The 27,826-nt window shown below is 44.7% G+C and overlaps 1 protein-coding gene across 3 annotated transcripts in view; it reads right to left on the bottom strand.

The window, feature by feature from the left end:
• Positions 1–2,661: 2,661 nt before the first annotated feature.
• The window catches only part of LOC137332405 (pterin-4-alpha-carbinolamine dehydratase 2-like), a 78,029-nt gene continuing 52,864 nt past the window's right edge, over positions 2,662–27,826 (bottom strand). The window contains exons 6-11 of one of the 3 annotated variants that reach the window (XM_067996213.1): positions 26,864–26,918; positions 19,464–19,585; positions 19,100–19,282; positions 14,346–14,486; positions 14,144–14,263; positions 2,662–2,765 (exon numbers count right to left, since the gene is read on the bottom strand). In XM_067996213.1, the coding sequence (XP_067852314.1) occupies positions 2,745–2,765; positions 14,144–14,263; positions 14,346–14,486; positions 19,100–19,282; positions 19,464–19,585; positions 26,864–26,918 (642 nt within the window). In that variant the 3' untranslated portion in view covers positions 2,662–2,744. The other 2 variants (XR_010965654.1, XM_067996214.1) reach the window with 2 other exon arrangements.

Raw genomic sequence — 27,826 nt, 5'->3', positions numbered from 1 at the left:
ACTTTTCTCACTATTGACTACTGTGCAAGTGATTCCTTAAGACAAGGAAGTGGGAATGGGGAGATAGGCGAAGACTAAAAGGAGGAATGGTAAGAAGTAGATGGAGGAAAGTGGACAGAATGAGAGAATGGCAGGGAATGGTGAGGGAAGGGGATGAAGGATGTTGTGGGGGGAGGGGGAAGGCCTGAGAGGGAGGGATGGCAAGAGAACAGAGACACTACAGGACTGGAAGGGGGAAACGTCCAGTCCTATAGAAACTATCAAATTTTTTGCTTTTAAAGAAATAGCAAGGTGGTCACAATTCCTACTTGTCATATTTAAAGTTTGTATTGTGGAGCTACTCAAGATTTGATTGCTTTCATATCCATTAATTTCACAGGGCCTTTTAAGGGGTGGAACCTCTGCCTGCCCCAAACAAGGCCAGCGGAATAAGAGCCAGGGGCGGAGGCTCCCAGGCCTGGGATTCAGCCAGCGAATCATTGGCAGCCAGTACACTGAGTAGAAGCAGGCTTACTGGCTGTTTGTGGGACCCACCTGCGGGTCAACCCCAAAGAGGGGAAACATTTTCAGTCCCCTTATATAGGCATTCTTGCTTTCTCCGGGGGTGAACAGGGACATCAGTATTTTTCTGGGCTTAATTCAGTCTGCTGGGATTCTTGATTTCCTGACGGGAGCAGGGGGTTGCCCCAGAAGCATCCCTAGTGGCGTGTGGTGCCTGCCCGGATTATTTAAATTAAAGGACCTCCCCTTTGATCCTACAGCTTTGGCAGGTCAGCATTGAAAGTCCTGATGGTCGTATCCCAGCTGGGATGTCAACCCCGCAGGTTTCCTGCCCTGTCATTTTTGGACCATTCTTTGCATTGCACTATTGCACTTATATCACTTGTTGTTTGGATTGGATCTTCAATTTGCTCCTTTTTAAAAAAACATTAACTCTTTGCACCCTCTACTATTCAGGATAGTTTGCCTGAGACAGGCAGCAGCACCCTGTCGGATAGCATGATATTCTTTTAGGAATTCTCCTTGCCCTCAGGAATCGGAGGATGAAGAAAAGTTTTTTTTAGCCAGGAGCAGAGGCAGATTTGCTTACCCAAGGAGCCATAAGAAGCACAGTCTATACACTCAAGGGGCATAGACCATGCCAGTCTCCTGGAAATGTCAGAGCACCTGTGTCTTCACCACTTATGTTTCACCAGGAAGGCAGTAACCAAACTTTGCCATTTCATGCAGCAGGACCTTGAAACCTCTACGTCTGGTATGGCTATGCCTGTGACAGTGAATGTCACAACTGCCTTGAATTTTTAAGCCACTGGCATTATCAGAGTGCCACAGGTGACATATACCAGATCAGCCAGCATGAAGTGCATCACTGCACACAGATGAATGAGGCACTGTTTGCCAGGGTCAACACGTTCATAATTTTTCCAAAGGATGAGGAATATCAGCAGAAGGGAGCTGTTCATTTTTTCACGAGCAGGATTCCTGAGTGTGCAAGGCCTCATTAATGCCACCCATGTGGCTATATCTATGAACTGGAATGGATTCCATTCTATCAATGTACAGGTTGCATGTGACCATTGAAACTGCATCATGCAGGTTGATGCCACATACATAGATGCTGCCATGAGGCAATCATTCAACACAATTCTGTTGTCCCACCCTTGTTTCAAGGCCATTCTGCCCTAGATAGGTAGATCATGAGAGACCAGGGATCTCCTCTGGAGCCCTGGCTGATGACACCAGTGTGGAATTCCAGAACTGCAACTCAAAGGAAATGTAATAAGGCACTTGCCTATACCAGGTAACATATTGAATGCATTGTTTGACTGCTTTAAAATTCCACTGTCAGGATTTGGTCCGAGGGCTGCTACTATACAACCTTGGATAGGTATCTAAAATTATAATCGTATACTGTATTCTACACAATTTTGCTGCCTGGAGGGGAATCACATATAGCAGGAGCAGAAGTAGGGTCAGGAAGGGACTAAAGAAGATGGACACAATAAGATTGAGCCTCAGTATTTGTAAGCTCTGCCAGAGCATCAATATAGTCGGCATATCCACCAACGGTTAATGGAAAACCAATTATTTTAACATTTGAGCGATCCTGTGTAATGTTTCCTGTAATGTGTCACATTAAAATGGTATAATCTGTGTTGGGAGCTCCTGCATCTCAATCATACCATTAGCAAAGGTATCAATGAAGCAAAGACAGGATGCTTATTCACCTGGGTACAGGAGAGAGTCAGAGGAGCAGATGCCCAGAATGCACTTGCTCATCTCATACTGGCCAGATAGATAGCAGCAGGGTATAGATATTATCCAGCTACCATGTTGTCTGGGCTGCACTGCCTGACAAAGAGAGACATGAAGTTGATAAAGGGGAGAAAATCTATCTGCTTAACAAAATACTAACTCCAATAATTTGATGCTCCCCTGGTTTTTTGCACAGTGGAATTTTGCTGCCAAGGAAGTCTGAAAGAGTTGCATTATGTAGAAGACAGAGCACAGCACTGTCCACAGCTAAAGTTATCAAATATCCATTGACAATTATAGAGATTCTCACCAATTTGATACTGTTGTCCTTTTATCAGCATTTTTGTCTTCTAATTAAACAGCTCAAAAATGAATAAAACAAAATGTATAGATTTTTTCAATTGTTTTTATTAGCCTTGGATTTTCCATCTGTGTCTTTCTTTTCGGGGCGTTCTACATCCAACATGTTGCCCAGAAGGTATGTTATTTCAAAGTAAAGTTGTTGTAATCTAGAATGTGGAGGACAAAAACAAAATATCACAGATTTTAAAAAAACACTATGATTTTTGTCTTACCCTCTAGAGAGGGCACATGCTTTCTTTCACCCAGTTTCTCCCAGTAAAGATTGTCCCTGGACTAAGCACCTGTGTGGTTGAGAGGGCGGAATGGATGGCTTGCTCCCACCCTACCATCAATGACACGCTTCTCTGCCTAAAAGCATTTTAACGAGGATATACATTCTGATGATTTGTTACCCTTGAGGGGAAATACCTTGCCTCTGCCTTAGTACAGCTATGATCGAGAATTCAGCAGTTACTGCAGTCTATAGTGCCCCAATCCTTTGAATATCTTTATAATAAAGTTTCCCATGTCTGTCTACATTGAGTCTGTTGTCTGTGTTTTGAACATCAAACTTTCAGTAAAATTTTTCTTCTGCCTCATTGGTTAAGCGTTTAAATCTGTTTTTCTGCTTTCCCAATTGGTTATCTTATCCTTATATTTTACATGGAAATTACAACATGGAAACAGGCCATTCATCCTGACCAGTTCATGTTTATCTTTCATATGAGCAGCATTCCTAATCCCATGTGTCCACCCTGTTCCCATATCCCTTTTCCTTCAATCACCTATCTAACACATTGTTAAACGTTGACATGGTCTCTACTTCAATCATTATCTCTAGTAGTGTATTCCACAGCAACATAACCCTCTGCGTAAAAAGATTTATCCTGCTGTCCATTTTAAATCTCTTACATTTAATCTTATATCTATATCCCCCTCGTTCTAGTCCCCTCAATCACTGGAAACAGTCTGTTTCCATCTATTTTATCTCATCCCTTCATAATTATAAACACCTCTATCAAATGACCAATTGACCAGGTGCAGGGCAGGAGAAAATTTGCCTTAGTGTGTTCCAATTGATCTAATTTCCTCCACCACCCCCTTTTTTAAGCTCATCAAGATGAGGAGGGATGTTTGTGCAGGAGAATGGAAGACTTTCCATTTCAGGCACCCAGTATCAGCATCAAGCACTCCCAGGTAAGACATAGCACAGCCGGATGCAGGGTAAAGCTCCCTCTATTTTGACCCAACATCCTTCAGCCCCAACCTCAGCAGAGTACCACTACTGTACCTGTGTGACATTTTTCCCATTTCCTATCCTGTGATCTGTCTGAATGAGATTGGCAATTATTGCTGAATTAGGGAGAGTTTGATGCTTATAGGCTGCAGAACTGGATTAAGACTGCCCTAACACATTTCATGTAGGATGCCTACAGGTAGCAGAGGAGATTTTCATCCTATCGGAATGGGCTGAATTTTAACCTAAATGCCGGAGGTGAAAAGCTAATGTCTGATTGATTGTATCACCCAATTCCCCATATATATTCATCTGACGGGTGAACCCAATTTCAACCCTCCTGTCAAGTCCACTCATTACATAAATATTGTATCAAAATGCATTTCACACTATGTAGCAACTACTGTTGATAACTTACTATCAACTCCATTTTTTCATTGCAAAGAAACAACAGAAATAGTCACAATGCCAACATTCACAGTCCCAGTATCATGCCACTTCATCATAGTTCCTTTACGTATTTCTTTTTTTGTATTTCTTTTTATCTGTCATTCATTTTTTCTCCAAATTCCCAGTTCTTTTCAAATATTGTACTTTGTGTCTAGAAAGCACCCATCCCACTTCCCACTCAGTCAGTTCACAATCTCGTCTGCAGTTCTAGGGAAGGCAGTGAGCAGAAAGCCAGGCACTGGGGATTGGAGTACAAGGGTAAGGAAGTCTTGCTGCAATTGTACAAGGCTTTGGTGAGACTACGCCCAGAGTACTGTGCACAGTTTTGTTCTCCTTACATAAGGAAGGATATACTAGCCTTAGAGGTGGTGCAACAAAGGTTCACTAGATTGGTTCCTGGGATGAGAGGTTTGTCTTCTGAGGAGAGGTTGAGTAGAATGGGTCTATACTCTCTGGAGTTTAGAAGAATGAGAGGTGACCTCATTGAAATATATGAGATTCCGAGATGGCTTGACAGGGTAGATGCTGCTGAGAGGCAGTTTCCCCTGGCTGGGGGGCATAGCTCAGGATAAGGCGTCGGACATTTAGGACTGAGATGAGGAAGAATTTCTTCACTCAGAGGGTTGTGAATCTTTGGAATTCTCTACCCCAGAGGGCTGTGGATGCTCAGTCATTGAGTATATTCAAGAATGAGATCGATAGATTTTTGGACTCCAAGAGAATCAAGGGATATGGGGATGGGGCGGGAAAGCGGAGTTGAGGTCGAAGATCAGCCATGATCTTATTGAATGGCGGAGCAGGCTCGAGGGGCTGTATGGCCTACTCCTGCTCCTATTTCTTATATTCTTATGTCCCAAAGGGAGAGAAAACTAAAATGAACTGTGACTAACTGCAGATGACTCTCATGTGCCTCAAGTGTAGTATAGGCAAAACCCTAAGAACAGGTCACTGGATGTCTTGTCCTGAGAATGTCAATGGCACGTGCACTTACATCCTCTTACATACATTGAGCACATGAGCCTGCACCATTTTATGCATACACGGACAGCATAAACCTGCAACCTCTTACACACACATGGAGCACATGAATCTGCACAGCTTTATACATTCATGCAGCCCATGAGCCTGCACCCTCTTACATGGAGTCTCTTTTTACTCACTTGTACAAAGTATTGTCCTGTTCATCGAGGCTCGTGAGGTAAATATCTATGAATGACAGACTTGAACATAGATCATCCAACATAACGTAATCATCATGTCGCAGGGTCTGTCTGAACTTATCTACCATTTCACTGAAGCTTTCAAATTGGCTGGTTTTCTAGAATATAGGGCACAAATCCAGTTAATGCTCTTTTTCCCTCTATTTTGAGTAGTTTAACTTTTTTCTCTTTTTTTTTTCTGGGTCTCCACAGCCATAATTTATTGCAATTGAGAGAGACTCTCTCACTGCCACTTTTGATCTAACTGCAAAGAAGTGTACAAGTGGAAATCAGGGTGACATGCCTGACAACGTTCCCTTTTGTTCTTTAGGGAAGTGCTCAGCCTTCATTCAGCAGGAGCAACACATCCGTAGAATGCTGTGCCTGTCCAGGATCAGGAATGCCTAAATTTCCTGCCCCGGACACTTAATATGACCTGGGGGCACCCCCAGTGCAGATCCAGCCCCTGGCTGGGCCTAGCGCCAGAAAGCAAGGCAGAAAACAAATAGGCAGAGGCCTGCGGCTACATTCCTGGCCATCGATCTTAGGGCTTCTGCTTATTGGCAGCACCCAGTTGGTCCCAAGGCCTTAAGATCCAATGGGGTAAGTTGGAAATGTATTCCAACTTGTTTTTCTTGGCTTGCAGATGAGCCCCCTCAGACCTTTTGGTTTGAGTCGCGTTTCCTGTACAAGCCCAATGCCAGCTTCATAAGCTGACCCATTTTGCAAGTGCAGGCCCTGCTTTGTCCACCCAAAGAAAGCTCTAGAATTCACAGGGCAACATAAATGGGCAGAGACCTGGTACAACAGGTCTTCCCCTATTTCCCTGTCCTTTGTTCCCTGGAGACAAAGATCCCAGAAAATCAGTCCCATAGTGCCTTTAATGTAGAAAACATCTCAAGGTGTTTTATAGAGAGGAAAAGGAAGAAATAAAAAGATAAAGGGGACAAAGGAAGAGATGCCAAGCCATGTTAGGAGAATTAGGAAAGACGCCCAAAAGTTTGGTGGAAATGAGTGTTGAGATGGCTTTTAAAGGTGGTGTCAGAAATGGAGATACAGGGGGGTTTAGGGATGGAGTTCCGGGACGAAGGCTGAGGTAGCTGAAGACTGTCACCAACGATGTAGCAAAGCAAGAGGAATGCACAAAAATAAAGGATGCAGGAGAGATATAAGACTGTAGGAGGTTGAAGAGATAGAGTGGGGCAAGGTTATGAAGGGATTTGAGGACAATGATTTTAAATTTAATGTTTTGGGGACATGGAGCAAGTCTCGGGGGCGGGGAGTGGGTGGTCGAGGACCTCGGGGGAGACGCTTGCCTTGGGGAGGGATCGTGGCTTCAGGGGGCGTGTGATCAGTGGCCGGGGTGGGTAGCATAAGCCGGCAGCAGCCCGTGGGATCGGGGCATGGGTTGGGAATCTCTGGGCTGGGGAGAGGAGGGAGATCAGGGATGGGGGTCTGAAGTTCGGGGCCAGGGAGGGGAGGGAGATCGAGGACTGGGGAGCCGTGGGGGAAGGGAGATCGGGGACGGGAGCCTGGAGGTTGGGGCTGGGAAACCTGCAGGTCGGGGCTGGGAAGCCTGCAGGTCGGGCTGGGTGGGAGGAAGATCGAGGAGCCTGGAGGTCGAGGCCAGAGAGGAGGGAGGTCGGGAGTCGAGGCTGGGGTGCCTGGAGATTGGGGAAGCATTCTTGCTCCTCCCGGCTCCACATTCAGGTAAGTAACTTACTGTTTTCGTTGCAGGCATTCTGTAGGGTTGGTTTCCCTAACTCCAGCCAGTGATAACACTGGCTGCCTCAAGGCAAACCAATCTTGCAGCAAGACCTCAAGCAGGCATTAGGCCCCTTATTCGCATATGCAAAGTGACAAATGCCACTTTCAGGCACAGGTAAAGGACGCCTCTTGTTGTATTTACCGAATATGGCCGGGGGAGAGGAGGGGGGGGATCTTCCAGTTGGAACAATGCGCGAGCTTGCAGCCCAATTTCTAGGCCCACGACTCAGACAATAAAGTATCAGGGAATATATTTAACATTAAATAGATAAATGATCAATATTCAGTACAAATAGTATAGATTACTATTTAAGTGTTTTCAATATTTCAAAAACAACAAAGATGCTTCTTTTGAACTATCTCTCAGTATAACATTGACCCTTGAAAAGGGTTATTCACTTCTGATGTGGTGAAACACTACAACAGAGTCAGAATGGCCAGTCACTCTGCTGACTAGAAACTAACTAATTGGGCTCAAGCAGCTCCAGATAAACCCACAATTAGAAGCTCTGGCCACAGACCTGTCCATCAAAGAGGTTACAAAGAATCACTGAATTTCATTCTCACAGTCAACCCAAATCTTTACCCTGGACACAACTGCATTCAATCGGCCTTAGCATATTAAGCTCCTCTTTATGACAGAAATCAAAATTCAAATGCACTTTAATTGCCTTCAACCTGCCAGACCACGGAGGGAATTTTAACCCACCCCACCAGGTGGGAAGGCCTTTAAAATGAAGCGCTTAGCCTTATTGCCTGATCCCACTGGAATCACGCTCTCCACCATTTTAACTGCTTACCGCAGTTAGATGGTTGAGGTGCCTGCCAGAAACAGGCAGGAGCCTGATAAATCCATGCAAATCACAAGCCCATTAGGTTAATAGGACCCTAATTGCATTTTAACCCAAACCTGAGAGGGGAAGCAACTATGGCTTTCCCACCAGGTGAAGACAGGTCGGCAGCTGTCAGGAAGACGGCATGGTCCTCCAAAGTGAGTGGAAATCTTTCCTTTGTGGGGCAAGGATGAGTAGGACCAGGTCTTCACAAGGAAAGTCTCACCTCCCCTTACCCGGATAGCCCTCCCCCCACTCCTCCACCTTCCCTCCCACAATACTCTCTCAAGACTTTCTCCCTGCAACTCGCTTGCCAGCGAGCCTTCCTTAGATACTGGCTGGTGGCTTCTGGCCACCTTTACCTCCACATCCGCCTGCCAGTCAACTTTCCACCCGTTTTGAGCAGACTGCTGACTGACGGCATGCAGATAACGCCTGGGAGCTAAAATACCTCAGGCCTCAATCTTAGGCCTATGAGTACATATTGCACTCACTCTGGATCCGCCTGCCTGAAACCCACTGGGGGCTAAAAATCAACCTCCATATTGTTCATTCTTGTAACTTGCAGCAAAAAAAGTTGAACAATGCTTCATTTTTGTCATAGGGAGTTTGAGAACTAATCAGTGAAAGAGCTGGGGAAGATCTTTTCCCAGAGATGGATGGTGAGAGCAGTGGGGTCAGGGAAATCAGAAACGTGGGTGGAATTGGAATCTAGAAAGTGGTTAGAGATGAACTTTTCAGTGATTGAGAACTTAGGAGTAAAGAGGCCATGAGAGATGGTGAGGTCCAGAAGCAGTGTTTATGTGGAGTGAGATTGATGAGCATTTGCCAGCCCACCTCATGGTCCAACTCCTATCCCCCCTCATTGCTCAGTCAGCACCCCAGGTTTTTATCTCTTACCCTCTTCCCTTAGCTCTTTATTTCCCATTTCCTAGCCCCACTTTTCACTCTCTTTTGTGTATTCGGAGGGCAAAGAAGTCTGAGAAGAGAGGTGTAAGGAGTCGCACAACACCAGGTTATAGTCCAACAGCTTTATTTGAAATCACAAGCTTTCGGAGCTTTGCTCCTTCCTCCTCCTTCACCTGACGAAGGAGCAAAGCTCCGAAAGCTTGTGATTTCAAATAAAGCTGTTGGACTATAATCTGGTGTTGTGCGACTCCTTATATTTGTCCACCCCAGCCCATCGGCAGGACAGACCCACCAGAGGTGGCGGTACAGTGATATACAGTCAGGAGGGAGTGGCCCTGGGAGTCCTCAACATTGACTCTGGATCCCATGAAATCTCATGGCATCAGGTCAAACATGGGCAAGGAAACCTCCTGCTGATTACCACCTACCGTCCTCCCTCAGCTGATGAATCAGTCCTCCTCCATGTTGAACACCACTTGGAGGAAGCACTGAGGGTAGCAAGGGCACAAAATGTACTCTGGGTGGGGGACTTCAATGTCCATCACCAAGAGTGGCTCGGTAGCACCACTACTGACCGAGCTGGCCGAGTCCTGAAGGACATAGCTGCTAGACTGGGCCTGCAGCAGGTGGTGAGCGAACCAACACGAGGGAAAAACTTACTTGACCTCGTCCTCACCAATCTACCTGTCGCAAATGCATCTGTCCATGACAGTATTGGTAGGAGTGACCACCGCACAGTCCTCGTGGAGATGAAATCCCGTCTTCGCACTGAGGACACCATCCAATGTGTTGTGTGGCACTACCACCGTGCTAAATGGGATAGATTCAGAACAGATCTAGCAGCTCAAAACTGGGCATCCATGAGGCGCTGTGGGCCATCAGCAGCAGCAGAATTGTATTCCAGCACAATCTGTAACCTCATGGCCCGGCATATTCCTCACTCTACCATTACCAACAAGCCAGGGGATCAACCCTGGTTCAATGAGGAGTGTAGAAGAGCATGCCAGGAGCAGCACCAGGCGTACCTAAAAATGAGGTGCCAACCTGGTGAAGCTACAACTCAGGACTACATGCATGCTAAACAGCGGAAGCAACATGCTATAGACAGAGCTAAGCGATTCCACAACCAACGGATCAGATCAAAGCTCTGCAGTCCTGCCACATCCAGTCGTGAATGGTGGTGGACAATTAAACAACTAACGGGAGGAGGAGGCTCTGCAAACATCCCCATTCTCAATGATGGCGGAGTCCAGCACGTGAGTGCAAAAGACAAGGCTGAAGCGTTTGCAACCATCTTCAGCCAGAAGTGCCGAGTGGATAATCCATCTCAGCCTCCTCCCGATATCCCCACCATCACGGAAGCCAGTCTTCGGCCAATTCGATTCACTCCACATGATATCAAGAAACGGCTGAGTGCACTGGATACAGCAAAGGCTATGGGCCCCGACAACATCCCAGCTGTAGTGCTGAAGACTTGTGCTCCAGAACTAGCTGCGCCTCTAGCCAAGCTGTTCCAGTACAGCTACAACACTGGCATCCACCCGACAATGTGAAAAATTGCCCAGGTATGTCCTGTCCACAAAAAGCAGGACAAATCCAATCCAGCCAATTACCGCCCCATCAGTCTACTCTCAATCATCAGCAAAGTGATGGAAGGTGTCGTCGACAGTGCTATCAAGCGGCACTTACTCACCAATAACCTGCTCACCGATGCTCAGTTTGGGTTCCGCCAGGACCACTCGGCTCCAGACCTCATTACAGCCTTGGTCCAAACATGGACAAAAGAGCTGAATTCCAGAGGTGAGGTGAGAGTGACTGCCCTTGACATCAAGGCAGCATTTGACCGAGTGTGGCACCAAGGAGCCCTAGTAAAATTGAAGTCAATGGTAATCAGGGGGAAAACTCTCCAGTGGCTGGAGTCATACCTAGCACAAAGGAAGATGGTAGTGGTTGTTGGAGGCCAATCATCTCAGCCCCAGGGCATTGCTGCAGGAGTTCCTCAGGGCAGTGTCCTAGGCCCAACCATCTTCAGCTGCTTCATCAATGACCTTCCCTCCATCATAAGGTCAGAAATGGGGATGTTCGCTGATGACTGCACAGTGTTCAGTTCCATTCGCAACCCCTCAGATAATGAAGCAGTCCGAGCCTGCATGCAGCAAGACCTGGACAACATCCAGGCTTGGGCTCATAAGTGGCAAGTAACATTCGCGCCAGATAAGTGCCAGGCAATGACCATCTCCAACAAGAGAGAGTCTAACCACCTCCCCTTGACATTCAACGGCATTACCATCGCCGAATCCCCCACCATCAACATCCTGGGGGTCACCATTGACCAGCCATATAAATACCGTGGCTACGAGAGCAGGTCAGAGGCTGGGTATTCTGCGGCGAGTGACTCACCTCCTGACTCCCCAAAGCCTTTCCACCATCTATAAGGCACAAGTCAGGAGTGTGATGGAATACTCTCCACTTGCCTGGATGAGTGCAGCTCCAACAACACTCAAGAAGCTAGACACCATCCAAGATAAAGCAGCCCGCTTGATTGGCACCCCATCCACCACCCTAAACATTCACTCCCTTCACCACCGGCGCACTGTGGCTGCAGTGTGCACCATCCACAGGATGCACTGCAGCAACTCGCCAAGGCTTCTTCGACAGCACCTCCCAAACCCGCGACCTCTACCACCTAGAAGGACAAGGGCAGCAGGCGCATGGGAACAACACCACCTGCACGTTCCCCTCCAAGTCACACACCATCCCGACTTGGAAATATATCGCCGTTCCTTCATTGTCGCTGGGTCAAAATCCTGGAACTCCCTTCCTAACAGCACTGTGGGAGAACCGTCACCACACGGACTGCAGCGGTTCAAGAAGGCGGCTCACCACCACCTTCTCGAGGGCAATTAGGGATGGGCAATAAATGCCGGCCTTGCCAGCGACGCCCACATCCCGTGAACGAATTTTTTTTAAAAATCACCGGCATCTCCACATCATGAGAAGAGAGGGTTAGGGCCTATTGGGAACTCAATGTCTGGAGAATTCCTAGCACTCCATAACAGCACATTTCTACAGATCACAAGAATTGAATGGGATGCAAGCCTCCCTTGGGTTGTAATTTGTCTATCCTCATACCAAAGTTTCCAAGAAAGATAGGATCAAGGTGTGGGAGGGCAGGATCCTCCAACAACTGAATTTCTACCTTTTTGTGGGCTAAGTTAAATTACTGAAGTACTGGGTAATTCACTTATAAGAGAGGGACACACACACATGGGGCTCAATTTATAGGGAAATTGCGGGTATGTTGGGGGTGGGGGGGCTCCAAAAATCGCGGAAATCCCAGTTGGGTTCGGAAGCCGGCTCCAACCCGCCGACTTCAGAGTTTCCCAGGGACCCACCGGAAGTCCCGCAAGCAATTAAAGCCGGCGGGATAACAGTTAAAGAGCCAAATGTACCTCATTGAAGTACTTAAGGCATTTTACCTGTGACAAATTAAGTGATTGTAATGATTTTCAACATACCTGGGTGGCTTGCCCACCGCTTCTGATTCATGCCTGGCGAAACCAGGTGTGAAGGGCCGGATCAGGGAAAAAGAAAATTACATAAAAAACCATAGAAGGAAGTTAAAACACAAAATCAACCTACCTTTCCACCCTGCTCCAATGTCTCCCTCTCCATTCTCCCCTTCTTTACCCCCCCCCCATGTCCTCCCGATGTCCCCCTCTCCCCCCGATCTTTCCCTCTCCCCCCTCCGATCTTTCCCCTCCCCCACCTCCGATCTTTCCCCTCTCCCACCTCCGATCTTTCCCCTCTCCCACCTCCGATCTTTCTCCTCTCCCACCTCCGATCTTTCCCCTCTCCCACCTCCGATCTTTCCCCTCTCCCACCTCCGATCTTTCCCCTCCCCCCTGATCTTCCCCTCTCCCCACACCACCCCCACCCCGATCTTCCGTTCCAGCCCCAGATGACGTCTCACTCTCTTTCTTTCTCTCTCCCCCTCCTCACATTGCAGCTCCTGACGGCAGCCAGCCCGTCAATCAGACTGGCTGCTGGGTGCGAAAACCCGGAGAGGACGTTAATCATCAGCAATCAACATGCGATTGCGTCGGAAACGGTAAGTTTTGTTTGTGAGGGTTTGCCATGCGCACCTTCACCCCCCCCCCCAACCCGCTGCCAACCTGCTACCATTGCAAAATCGACCCCATAGTGTGGGCAAGCTCACAGTGGTAGTGACACCCATCATTGGAGCACCAGCGCGAGGGGAGCAGTTCTACTTATTAGGGATAGAGTTAGGCCCAGCTTCATCCAAGGTTCCCAACATTTTCTACAGAACAACTGCAGGGGGAAAACATCCATTTTAGCAGAGTAATTTGTGAATATAAATGAATGCAGGGAGTTCTAGTTTAAGCACCGGCCTACTAGCATTAAGGGATATCCTCGTGTACATCTGATCATCTGTGAAACCAGTCTACTGTTTCCAAATTTTAGAAACGATACAGACTCACGGGGCAAATACCTCCTGATGTGGTGCTGATCCATACAGAGCAGAGGGTCCCAGGCTAAGTCCCAAGTCTGTGTTAGTTCACTAATCTCAGCCAGAATGGCAGTAGGAGTGAAGATGCTACAGTTGGCCTCAGTATCCTCAGGTCAGGAAAAGGAAAACATAATGCATAGTCCCCGCTCCTCATTGCTTTCTAATGACCTACGCTGGAAAGGGTTCATGTGTATATCGATGAAGATAGGACCGAGCTTGGCTGTAACACTCTGCTCACACACAAAAAAATGGCCAGTTGGAAGGTGGCTAGTGCCTGTGGAACTGCACCTCCACATTTGTCACCACAAGGTGAGAAAAGAAGACAACTGAAGGGAAGAAAATTGGTACCAAAACGTCACAGAACAAGAAAACCTAAAATACGCAGTGCAACCAACATACTTGGCATATGAGCCCAAAATCCAATTTCCTGCAATGTATGGTATTGTGATGACATAATTGTACGTGACTTTATTGTATGAATGTTAAACTGTACATGCATAAGTTAATTCAAACATTCATTCCACAAAACATTCAGAAGTAATGAATCCAAATTTGGGAATTGGCAGCCACATGATTTATGTGGCTGAGTGTCTCAGTGGAATCAGAATGAATTCAATACCTGTTTCTCCATTAACACTGCGATATGAGTTTGCTGCCTGTGTAATATAGCTTGTTTCTTTTGGATCAACATAGCTTCTCGTTCAGCTTGGACCCCTTTATTAAATTCTTTTGTTGATTCCTAGGAATAATAATATAATTTATTTTGGCAGTTTTACTGAACAAGCACTTAATAGCGTATGGTAAAAGGAGCACAAACCTACCCGTATATTTATAATGACGACTCCAATGAAGAGGTTGAAGAAGAGGAAGCATCCAAGCAAAATGAATCCAATCATGAAAAGTCGGCTTGACCTGAATCCATGGTCATCTGTTTCAGCCTGAAGATCTGTCCAGCCATCCAGCTACAAGATTGAAGGAATCAGTTAAACCATCCTATATGAAATAACTTTTCAATAAAATGATAGTTTTCTCCAGACACAAAATTCTTATCTTTTGCAACCAAAACAACTTTGCACTGTTTTCCAAATGACCTGAAATCTTGAGATATTTTTCCTCTTTGTATAATGTTATAGAAAAAATCTTTTACTAATCTGTGATTATAAAATTGTGGGCCCCAAAAATCTGCAGTGAATGCATTTTCATGCAAATACTGAAATGTGCATGCTAAGGACCTTCCCCTGACCCCAAAGTTCATACGGTCAGTGGGAGAATCCTGTTTGAACGGCAGTAGCAGGTGCCTGTGCCACTCGTGGGGGCATATCTGGGGTGCCAGCCATAAAAACTAGGCTGAAAAGCAATCAGGCTAAGGTGATCAGGGCAGATGTTGGGGTCCCCTCCAGGAACATGTAGCTGTTCTCCACTGGACCCTTGGTAAGGGGACCATTGTACAAATTTATTTTTTGAAAACATGTTTTTCTTCAGGGGTCCAGAACTCAAACCCGACCCAAATTGGCCCAGTTGTTCGGTAGGCATGGCTGGCCTGACCAGGTGCCATTAAGACCCTGGGGCACATGGGAACTCCTGAAGTAGGGAGTCCCTACCCATGGCCCCCTAATGGTGATGGCTATTTTTGGGGAGAACAGAGGGTCTGTCCCCAACAGGCCAGCCCGAGACTTCATTTGAAGGCCGGGACATGGCATATCCGATTCCCAATCTAGTTACCAGCCGTTCTGGTGGAATCCTGCCAAATTAACATCAGGAGTACGCTGGAGCAGCCACAGATTTTCAGAGCCATAGGCCTAGAAAGTCGATCGCGCCCGAAAATGGGCTCACAGGAGGCAGTGTACGAGGGCCCTCATTAAATTGGTGCTAGTAGCTCCTTATCATGAGCCAGGTGTGCAGCCAGTGCTACCTGTGCCAGTCATTGGCTGCACGCCTGTTTTTTTTTGGGGGGGGGTGGTGGGAATTGGGGCTTGATTGACACCGCTTAAAGGCATCTCTTAATGGGGAGGTGCACTTTGGCTACAGGCAGCAAGGAAACTTCGCCCTCTGGCTACAGACAGCAAGGAATCTGCAAAAATCCCAAGAATTTGCATTTTCATGTAAATACTGAAATGTGTATGCCAGTGGGAAATGTTTAAAGAAACATTTAACATGATACAGAATCGGTTTATACCCGAGGGGCAAGAACTCTACTTGCCAAAAAAAACAGCCATGGTTAACTAAAGAGGTAAGGGACAGTATAAGACATAAGGAAAGGGCATACAAAAAGGCAAAACATGGCACAGATCCTGGCGAATGGGAAAGATACAAAGATCAACAAAAGGTCACAAAACAGATAGTAAGAGCTACAAAAAGAGAGTATGAAAAGAAACTTGCAAGGGATATCAAAACCAATACGAAGAACTTTTATAGTTATATTAGGAAAAAAAGGGTGGTCAGGAGCAGTGTTGGCCCCTTAAAAACTGAAAGTGGGAATATTGTCATTGACAATGGGGAAATAGTGGACATGTTGAATAATTACTTTGCGTCAGTATTTACAGTAGAAAAAGAGAATAGCATGCCGGAAATCTCAAGAAAACTAATATTGAATCGGGGACAGGGACTCAATAAAATTAACATAAGTAAAAGAGCAGAAATGAAGAAAATAAGAGTGACAAATCCCCAGGACCAGAGGGTTTCCATCCCAGGGTTTTAAAGGAAGTAGGTGAGCACATTGCAGATGCCCTAACTATAATCTTTCAAAGTTCTCTAGATTCAGGAACTGTGCCTCTAGATTGGAAAATTGCACATGTCACTCCGCTTTTTAAGAAAGGAGAGAGAGGGAAACGAAGAAATTATAGACCAGTTAGCCTAACATCTGTTGTGGGGATAACGCTGGAGTCTATAATTAAGGATAGGGTGACTGAACACCTCGAGAATTTTCAGTTAATCAGAGAGAGCCAGCATGGATTTGTGAAAGGTAGGTCGTGCCTGACAAACTTGATTGAATTTTTTGAAGAGGTGACTAAAGTGGTGGACAGGGATGTCAATGGATGTTCTTTATATGGACTTCCAGAAGGCATTTGATAAAGTCCCACATAAGAGACTGTTAGCTAAGATAGAAGCCCGTGGAATCAAGGGAAAAGTACAGACTCGCTTAGGAAGTTGGCTGAGCGAAAGGCGACAGAGAGTAGGGATAATGGGTAAGTATTCACATTGGCAGGATGTGACCAGTGGAGTCCCACAGGGATCTGTCTTGGGGCCTCAATTATTCACAATATTCATTAACAACTTAGATGAAGGCACAGAAAGTCTCATATCTAAGTTTGCCAATGACACAAAGATTGGTGGCATTGTAAGCAGTGTAGATGAAAACATAAAATTACAAAGGGATATTGATAGATTAGGTGAACGGGCAAAACTGTGGCAAATGGAATTCAATGTAGGCAAATGTGAGGTCATCCACTTTGGATCAAAAAAGGATAGAACAGGGAACTTTCTAAATGGTAAAAAGTTAAAATCAGTGGATGTCCAAAGGGACTTAGGGGTTCAGGTACATAGATCATTGAAGTGTCATGAACAGGTGCAGAAAATAATCAAGAAGGCTAATGGAATGCTGGCCTTTATATCTAGAGGACTAGAGTACAAGGCGGTAGAAGTTATGCTACAGCTATACAAAACCCTGGTTAGGCCGCACCTGGAGTACTGTGAGCAGTTCTGGGCACCGCACCTTCGGAAGGACATATTGGCCTTGGAGGGAGTGCAGCATAGGTTTACTAGAATGATACCCGGACTTCAAGGGTTAAATTACGAGGAGAGATTACACAAATTGGGGTTGTATTCTCTAGAGTTTCGAAGGTTAAGGGGTGATCTGATCGAAGTCTATAAGATATTAAGGGGAACAGATATGGTGGATAGAGAGAAACTATTTCCGTTGGTTGGGGATTTTAGGAGTAGGGGGCACAGTCTGAAAATTAGAGCCAGACCTTTCAGGAGTGAGATTAGAAAACACTTCTACACACAAAGGGTGGTAGAAGTTTGGAACTCTCTTCCGCAAACGGCAATTGATACTAGCTCAATTGCTAAATTTAAATGTGAGATTGATAGCTTTTTGGCAACCAAAGGTATTAAGGGATATGGGCCAAAGGCAGGTATATGGAGTTAGATCACAGATCAGCCATGATCTTATCAAATGGCCTACTCCTGTTCCTATATTCCTATAAGCAATACTAGTTAAAATAACTCTCACCTTTAATACGCATTAGCAGGCATAGAGGAAAGCTGCTGAGAATTTTGATATAGAAAAATTTGGGCAGAATCTGAGGACAGCTGCAGAATACCTCCTACCCATCCTACTTCAGGGCCCCCCAATCATATCGTAAAATTAATATGTCATTTCACAATCTGCAAACAAAACCCTCAGGCTTCCACTGTTGCTTAGTGGGTGGTATGATACCGAGCCAAAAATACCAGGAAAATACCAGGTTTAGTTGTTGGTCTGTTAAGTTCAGGGTGTTACAATCAGTTTGCCTGAGGAATAAATGCTTGGGGAAAACAAAATCGGTCAGGACTTCCACTCTGACCCCTTTTCAGTGATTCCTGATGAAACAGAAGGGCAATTTCCTCTGCTATATTTGCTTATTTCCTGGCGCAAAGCAGAGCAGAAAGGGCCAGAGACCCATTACGCTTGGTTCCTGCCCCCTTTGTAATGTCCAGAGATTTCCTGAGGATCCCTGAGATGGAGGAGGGGAATTGGAACAGTTGTGCCAAAATCAGGTGTAAGCAGGGTAATTCTATGCAAGCGAGGTAGGAGAGTTCTAAGGGGCTATGGAGGACCCCAAAAAAGTAAGTGCCTCTTTTATTTCAGGACTAGAGGCCTATTGGTTGTGGCATTTGGACAGCTGCCAGAATGCCTCAAAGCTGATGGTTGCTACCTCTCAGGCCTACAGCAGAGATTAGATTTCCATCCTTATTTTCAGGTACAAGGGCCTTCCTAGGGGGTACATCAAAGAAAGAAAGAAAGAACTTGCATTTATGTAGCACCTTTCATGACCTCAGCACATCCCAAGGTGCTTCACAGCCAATGAAATACTTTTTGAAGTGTAGCCACTATTGTAATTTGCAGACAGCAGGGTCCCACAATCAGATAAATAACCAGATTGTCTATTTTAGTGAGGTTATTTGAGAGATAAATGTTGACCAGGACACTGGGAGAACTTCCCTGCTCTTCTTCAAATAGTACCATGGGATCTTTTACGTCCACCCGAGAGGGGCCCCAGTTTAACATCTCAGCACCTCCGACGGTCCAGCACTCCTTCAGTACTGCACTGGAGTATCAGCCTAGTTTATGTGGTCAAGTCTCTGGAGTGGGACTTGAACCCACAATCTTCTGACTCAGAGGCGAGAATGCTACCAACTGAGCCACCTTAAATCCAAAATAATAAATTACACCTGAAATCCAAAACAATTAATCCGACTTTTTAAAATTTCAATTATTAGGATTTATGAGCTTCGAGAGAAGTAATCATTAATTTGACTGTGCTCTTTCGACCAACCACAGCTGTGTTATGGAATGATGGTAATGTTTTATTACCGTTACTAAACTGAAGAGTGTGAAGAACGCAGCTCTAAGACTACCCCAGTTTTTGAAGTCACCGTTTTCTGGGCTTCCATAGAAATAATATCCGATTAGTGCGAAAACAGTCATCAGCAAGAAGAGGAGGAATAGGACGAAGAAAACACTCTTCAATGTCCTCACCAAGGCACCAGACAAGACCTATGGAACGGGGGAAAAAAAACAGGAAATCGTTTCAAAAAGGACTGGGAATAATCTTGAAGAATAAGCATGTCATTAATTTTGATTTACATCAAAAAATGCTTGATTTCATCATTCGTCTATCTGCTCAAACAACTAAATGCTATCTCATGTTCTTCACAATGCATCCAATGCAATTTACCTGCAAGCCACGGATAAACGAGATTGCCCTGAGTGTTCTGAGGGGCCGCATTGCTTGAATCCAGGGTATAGTGCGCTTCTGTTTGAGAGTGAGGAAGCGCTGGATATAGCATAGGATCAGCACTGAAAAATCGAACACATTGAAACCAGTCTTCCAATATTTGATCGGTTCAACATAAAACCTCAACAAGAACTCCATCGTGTAAATTGCCATGAACAGCTGTTCAACCACCTAACCGAATGAAAATAAATGAACTGGGATTAAAGTTAATGAAAAAGTTCTACCTGGAGGGATCTACATTCTCACTCTCTCCCCACCCCACCATCTGATACCTGGGCCCACCTGCCACAAACACGCTCATGTGTGGCTGCACCCTTCCCTCTGCTTTTTGCAGCTACTTAGGGATTCAGCAGAAAGATAGTTTGATTTTGAAATGTGCTATTTCTGATGTGGACCAAAGTCAACACTGCCAGACTGTTGATATTTAGAAATGACCACAATAGTACAGGTTACATTTAAGTGAATAATATGTCCAAAATAGGTAAGAAATGTATTATACCTAGAACAAATGAAATTCGTCACCAACAGTCATACATTAGAAGGGTCAAGTAATACGTTCATCTGAATGATGGTTTTATTGCCACAAGGTTTTACTTCTGACCCGCCCAGTTAAAATTATGTCGGGGTCTTAATTATGTCATAGGACCCATATTTGTATTTAATAATGAGGCACCCACCTGTTTCCGGCGGGTGCATTTGGCATCAGAGTCAGTCCCCGAGTTAAAATAGAGGTGAGTGGTAGTCAGGCAGGAACGAGACAGTAAGTTTATTTTCACTATCTTGACCAGTCACCTGCCTTGTTTCCGCCGGGCGGGCTGGATTAAAGTCAGAAAATGTGGATAAAACAACAAAGTGGAAAGAGCAGTGTAGCAACACAATGTGTTGGAGAGCTGCTGCACTACTCCTTAGCATACATGACAGATATCCATGTTTCACATGTACAGTTTCAGGGCGGTGTCCACTTGACTATGTTTGCGGATGAAAGTCAACACTGCACCTGGCCCTTCCCTGCCGCTGGAGTTCAATGACACTGTATGCAGTAGATGTAAATTCTCCCAAGATCAATCATTTCTGCACACAGCATGCAATTGCATTGAGAGCCTTGCAACAGAGGCAACATGAAGTAGTAGCCAGGAGCAGTGCTGGGAGCGGCTGTTGGAATAAGAGAGCAGTGTGAACTGGGTGGAAGGCCAGAAGGAGAGTGTTAGCATGAACTCATGGGTGAGAGGGAGAATAGTGCCAGCTAGAACTGAAGGGAGAGGAAACAGAGCCAGCTTGAGGATGAGGAAATCATCAGCTAGAACTGGTGAAGAGGGGGAAAGAGTGCCAGCGAGAACAGGGAGAAGAAAGGAAAGAGTGCCAGCTTCAACTGGGGAGTCTGAGGCGAAAAGCTGGGAAGAGAAGAACACCACCTCTACCTGGGTCAGGGGCAAGAGTATCAGAATAGTACATGAATTGACATAGTGGCTTTAACTGTAGGAAAACTTCCGAAGCTACTTCATAGGAGTGTAATCAGTCAAAAAATTGACACCGAGCCAAAGAGGGTGATACTAGGATGAGTGACTAAAAGGTTGGTAAAAAGATAGGTTTTAAGGAGGGTCTTAAAGAAGGAGAGGTGGAGTGGTGGAGATGTTTAGGATGGGAATTCCAGAGCTTAGGGCCTATATGGCTGAAGGCATGGCCATCAATGGTGGGCCGAAGTGAGTGGGGAATGCACAAGAAGCTAGAATTGGAGGAACACACAGTTCCTGGAGGGTTGTAGGAGGAAGTTATAGAGAAAGGGAGGGGCGAAGCCAGGGAGAGATTTGAACATGAGGATGAGAATTTTAAAATCAAGACATTGGTGGACTGGGAGCCAATGTAGGTCAGCGAGTGCAGGGGTGATGGGTGATCAGAACTTGGTGCAGGTTAGGATATGGGCAGTAAAAGTTTGGATGAGTTCAAGTTTATGGAGTGTGGAAGATGGGAGTCTGGCCAGGAAAGTTGGAATAGTAGAGTCTGGAGGTAACAAAAGCGTGAATGAGGGTTTCAGCAGTAGATATGCTGAGGTAGGGAAGGAGATGAGTGATGCCACCGAGGTGAAAGTAGGCGGTCTTTATGATGGAGAGGATATGGGGTCAGAAGCTCAGTTCAGGGTCAAATAGATTGACTGGGGTTGTGAATATCTGGTTCAGCCTGAGACAGTGGCCAGAGACCGGGGTGGAATCGGTGATGAGGGAAAGGAGTTTGTTGCAGGAGCCGACGACAGTGGTTTCAGTCTTCCCAATGTTTAATTTAGGAAACTGCAGCTCATTCAGAACTGGACGCCGGACAAGCAGGCTAACAACTCAGCAGAGTGGAGGGATCGAGAGAGGTGATGGTGAGGTAAAGCTGGGTGTCGTCAGTTTACATGTGGAACCTGACGTCATGTCTTCGGTGATATCGCCAAGGGGCACCATATATATGAGAAACAGGAGGGGTCAAGGATCAATCCTTGGGGGGCTCCAAAGGTAACACGCGGGGGCGGTAAGAGCAGCCATTGCAGGAGATACCAGCTTGAATTGATGGCTGAGAGGAAGTATGCAGGATGATTTGATGGTATTGGAGATGGTGGAGTGTGTGCTCTACAAACTGGGTGGGAGATCAGTAGGAGAGAGACTGAATCTGTGATGTCAAGGGCTTGGAAGCAGCAACATGTCACTAAAGCGCAGGAGAGTTGGAGGGAGTAAGTGTCTCTGTGAACTGCAGGATTGGATTGGAGGGAAGCTGGAGGGAGAGAGTGACTTGTGAACTGGAGGGAGCCTGGTGGGGGAGATTGAATCGGTGAACAAGGAGTGTTGGAGGGAGAATGTCTCTTTGAACCAGGGAAAGTTGGAGGGAGAGGTTGCTGCTGTGAACTCTGGGAAGAACTTCTAAGGAGAGAGTGTATACAAGATAGTGGAGGAGTTGGAGGAGGAAGCTGTCTCGAGGGAGAGAGTGCCTCCATGAAAAAAGCAGACTGACTGTAGAAGTAGCTTTTGGATAAGTGATGGTCTGGTTAATCTAACACTAACTCAAATGTCACTTATTTTTCATTTTTTAAGATTAAAAATCTATGAATTATGAAGTAAAAATTGTTTAAAATTACCCAGAATACACTGAGCAACGTCCCCCCCCCACAAGAAATGCAGCACTTGTTACCATGGGCAGGGGGAGGTGGCAACAGGAGCGGACTGGGGTGTGGGGCAGCATTTGGAAGGAAGTGTATAGTTCTAAATTTGCTGCCTTCAAGCTCCACCTACATGGTCAACAAGAGTGGGTGTAAATCCCTTATTTGCTATTAGACATTTTTATTTTCAAAAAAATAATTAATTAAAACTTTTCTTTCTCCTAGTAATAACACAGAGAGAAAAAAAAGTTTTAAAATAAAAAGAAGAATTAATTCAGAAATTGTAAATAGAAAATAGTTTTCAGTAAAATTGAGCAATGCCCTTCCTTTTCAGATTTAAAAAACTCAATGTCCAAAATGCTGGAAAATGCACCAAATAAATCATCAAAAATCAGTAATTTTCAGCAGGGGGAGCATGCCCCCAGACATCATAGAAGACAAATCTTATGCGTTCACCCTTTATATTCCTCTTCAGACTTACATGCACATGCACTTTCATTTTTAGTATTTATTTACCCCAATAAGTAAAGGGATATTATGCTCAGCTACAGCTTATCCCACTGCACTTTCAGTGTTATTACTTGTTTTCACATACCCTGGGTTATATTCAGGGTTGTTTGAAGCTGTTGGGCAGCTTTTGTGTTCTCTAGGTTGGCATATATGTCACCAAAGTAGTGCTGGTTTGAACTCTGATCCTGTCGGAAGGTACTGAGCAGAAGGCACACACCTCTCCACAAATAAGGAAAGGACCAACAGAGATATAGTTATCAGCAGGCAACTTTGAGCCAATCACAAACAGGTGTGCTAGAGAGGTATTAGCAGCGGCACTGAAGTCCGTCACCTGCCCAGTCTCTCAGCAGGTGATGCATTGCACAGGGAAACCATAGGAAATGAGTGGCTCACGCCCTCAAAGCAACAGGGAATAGGGAAAAATACTTTAAAAATTCAACTGTGTAAGTATATTTTAAAAATATCATGCTTTTCTTACATTAAAGAATATAAAAAACTTTTGCTCCATTTGGTAATCACTCTCAAGCGCCATGAAAAGGGAATTTGTTAAAATCGAAAAGAAGATGAATCGATTGAAAATCCAGCTCTTCGTAAGGGTTTTAACATAGTTATGCAACATAGCATCGTTCCTAGCAAAAGAAATTCAGACAAAGTGTAAGAACTGGTTCCTTCTACAGTGGTAGTAAAAGCTCTAAACCTTGGATTTACTTACCGCCTTCTTGGGATATAGGTGTTGTCAATACTCTGTTTCCCAGAAGAGGGGGCGCTCACAAAGGGATGGATTCGGCTGCCTACAGCCATAACTCAGAGAGTTTTCTTGCTCAGAAACTTGCCATTGCCTTTAACTGGCTCCTCCTCTATACTATAGGAAATGTATTGATGGCTTTTGATTTAGAATCTCAATGTTTTCTATTGTCTACTTGAGTAAATATCTATCTGCAAAAATTACAATTCATCAGTAATGAAAGATCACAGGCATTAGAAAACAACTTGATTACGTGGAATTTTTTTTTTAAAAGATTCTAGAATGGAATAATACATAGTAACTAAGCAAACATCAAAACAAAGTGATTGTGATGTACAGACATTCCAAAATATTTCCAACACCGAGAGAAGGAAAAGAAAGAGAATATCCAATGACTTTTCATTGAATACCAAACTCCCCCCTCCCAATAATTTTTTCTCAGTTTTGTTTCTTTCTCCTCTGAAGGTGGTGACTACAGGCCCGAGCAGCATTCTTGCCCTGGTGGCTAACAATCAGGATGGGCTTATTTCTTGCTCCTCTCTAGCCCAGTGACATCAAAGTTAATTGTAAAACCCCAACCACTGCCCTACTGAAATCAGCTCACACAGCAGAAACACAGGATTGAATGTGGGACTTTCCTGGTCTGTAACATAGCGTAGGGAGCATTTACTCACTGAGCCACCAGAGGTGGTTTCAAAAATACAGAGATTTAATAGCTCGCAACTGCACCAAAAAGTACTGGAGAAGGAAGAATAGAAAAATTGAATATTTTTTAAATGGTGAGAAACTATTAAATGTTGGTTTTCAGAGGGATTTGGGTGTCCTTGTGCACGAAACACAGATAGTTAACATGCAGGTACAGCAAGCAGTAAGGAAGGCAAATGTTAAGTTGGTCTTTATTGCAAGGGGGTTGGAGTGCAAGAGTAAGGAAGTCTTGCTGCAATTGTACAGGGCTTTGGTGAGACCTCACTTGGAGTACTGTACACCGTTTTGGTCTCCTTATCTAAGGAAGGATATATTTGCCTTAGAGGCAATGCAATGAAAGTTCACGAGACTGAGAGTTGTCCTATGAGGAGAGATTGAGTAGAATGGGTCTGGAGTTTAGAAGAATGAGAGGTGATCTCATTGTAACATATAAGATTCTGAGAGGGCTTGACAGGGTAGATGCTGAGAGGCTGTTATCCCTGGCTGGAGAGTCTAGAACTAGGAGGCATAGTCTCAGGATAAGGGGTCGGACATTTACGACGGAGATGTGGAGGAACTTCTTGACTCAGAGGGTTGTGAATCTTTGGAATTCTCTACCCCAGAGGGTTGTGGATGCTCAGTCGTTGAGTATATTCAAGAATGAGATCGATAGATTTTTGGACTCCAAGAGAATCAAGGGATATGGGGATCAGGCAGGAAAGTGGAATTGAGGTCAAAGATCAGCCATGATCTTATTGAATGGTGGAGCAGGCTTGAGGGGCTGTATGGCCTACTCCTGCTCCTATTTCTTATGTTTTTACAGAATTTCATAAGGTCCAAAAGTTGCTGATCCCCAAAACCTATACCTACATCATCATTAATATGTTCTGAGGGAAATTTGCTTTTACCTGACTCCTTAAGCAAAGCTATGGGAGATCCACAATTTAGAAAGAAATAGCTTTGTTTAAAAAAAATTCCATTAATTATATTTTAATACAGATTTTTGTAATTCCAAATTGCATTTTAATACCTCCTAGGTCTGTCAGTGATAAAGCTTTCAACTTTCTCTAGGTGATCATATACTATCTCAAAAAGTCCTGCTCCCCCTAGTCCAAAAGGACACCTAATTTTTTTTTAAACTTACCTCCTGGGCCTCACCTGACCCACGATCCCCCTCCCGGCAGATCTGGCCTGATGGAAAAGCTGTCACTGCTCCCCTGATCAGACCTCCAACTAAAATTGCAAATTGGAACCCAATGACACCATCGGACCTGATCTCCATATTTAAAGAAGGACCCCCTGCCTTCCTGCGGGTGTCCCGCTCACCTGCTGAATAGAACAATTTAAAATCGGGACATGGGAAGGCAGCGGGATTAGAGGGGGTACGGCACTGCCCTCATTTTAATTGCCCCCCCCAACCCGGTTTCCACCAGGGCCCCATGTGTCAGCAAGTGAAAACATTGCAGGAAGATTTCCTGTGTTCTATTCTATTGAAATTGTTAACGTGTTCTAAAAGCACAGGTGTATGGTTTCACTAAAAATAGCAATCAAAGGAATACTTCCTCCCACAAGGATATAAATAAATGGTATTAGTGCCACGATTGCAGCTAGATACTGGTAAAAGGGATTCACTCCCTTCCCAAACTACTGATTTTAAAATTTGTTCATATTTACATTCACAGTGAGCCACAAAGGAGGAAATTTAAACAGACACTAGGACAAACCCTTGCAATACTACAGACAAGTTTACCATATTTACTCAAATATAGGCAGTACTTTTAAAGCACAAAACAATAACTGTTCGTGCTCACAGCGCAACATACTTATGAGTTGTATTTTTCCCAGGGGAGGACTCAAATTTGCAGTACAGCCTATGTGCAGGAGCTAGCTATATGCAAGCTGGGGCAGACTGGCGATGTAGGAAATTGGGACAGTTCCCCATGAATAGTGCCATAGCGCTATATTATTGGCTCCTCCTTTCTCAGTGAAAATCCTGAGGAATACCGTGCCCTTTTGGGGGAGCCAGTCCGCCCCATTATGCAAGTAATTACAGTATTTAATTGGCGAGCCCTTTTCCTGTTTTGGCTCATTTTTATACATCATCTGACGCATCTCTGATGCAATCGTGTCAGTTCTAAGCCTTTGGGTTGAAAAACTGGCCATTAAAACTGGATAAAGTTGAAGTTAGAAAAAGATTGGAATAGATAGGTTCGGTTAAATTAGCCCTGGAAGAAAAAAGACGAGGGTTAAAATGCTAAATTTTTTCCTGTTTACCTGATATCATATCGATAACGATGACCCTGCTGTATGTACAAGCATGTCTTTTCCCCTAAAATAAGAGAAGTCAAGGATGAGAAAATTCATTGTTTTCTTATAGGACAAAGTCCTAAATAAAATTGTTTCAAAAAAAATTCTCCCCCAAAAAACAATAAAAATACAAAAAAGGGAAAAGAGAATAGAAGACATGAAAAGCAAAATAAAAGGATATTTTTTCTTTTTCTTTAAAATTATGTTTAAGCTGTTTACTCCGGAACTGATGTCAGAATTTAAGGAAGTATAGTGAGGACTACAACTCTTGTGAAGACAACATTTTAAACTCTTTAAGCACTAAGGCACTCTGTGCCTTTGAGTTTTTAATGTAAGTAAAGATGTGACATTACAGTCTGTGCTCTTGTAAAATTAAAACTTTTTACGTCAGACTCCAATGGACAAAGTTTTGCCTAAGCAACGAGAGATGAAAGTAAAAAGACTTGTATTTATATAGTGCCTTTCACGACCTCAGGACACCCCAAAGTTTTACAGCCAATGGAGTACTTTTTGAAGTGTAGTCACTGTTGTAATGTAGGAAATGCAGCAGCCAATTTGCACACAGCAACATCCCACAAACAGCAATGAGATAATGACCAGATAATCTGTTTTTAGTGATGTTGGTTGAGGGACAAATATTGGCCAAGACACCGGGAAGAACTCCCCTGCTCTTCTTCGAATAGTGTCATGGAATCTTTTACGTTTACCTGAGAGGGCAGGAGGAGGCTCGGTTTAACGTCTCATCCGAAAGATGGAACTCTCTCAGTACTGCTCTGGAGTATTAGCCTAGATTTTATGCACAAGTCACAATCTGATGACTCATAGGCGAGAGTGCTACCACTGAGCTACAGCTGACACAAGATAATGATTGTAAACAATTTTACAACACCAAGTTATAGTCCAGCAATTTTATTTTAAATTCACAAGCTT

This window comes from Heptranchias perlo, chromosome 14, assembly GCF_035084215.1.
Source record: "Heptranchias perlo isolate sHepPer1 chromosome 14, sHepPer1.hap1, whole genome shotgun sequence".
NCBI lineage: Eukaryota > Metazoa > Chordata > Chondrichthyes > Hexanchiformes > Hexanchidae > Heptranchias > Heptranchias perlo.
Note: the sequence above shows the minus strand (reverse complement) of the source record. Positions and strands in the feature narration are given on the sequence as shown.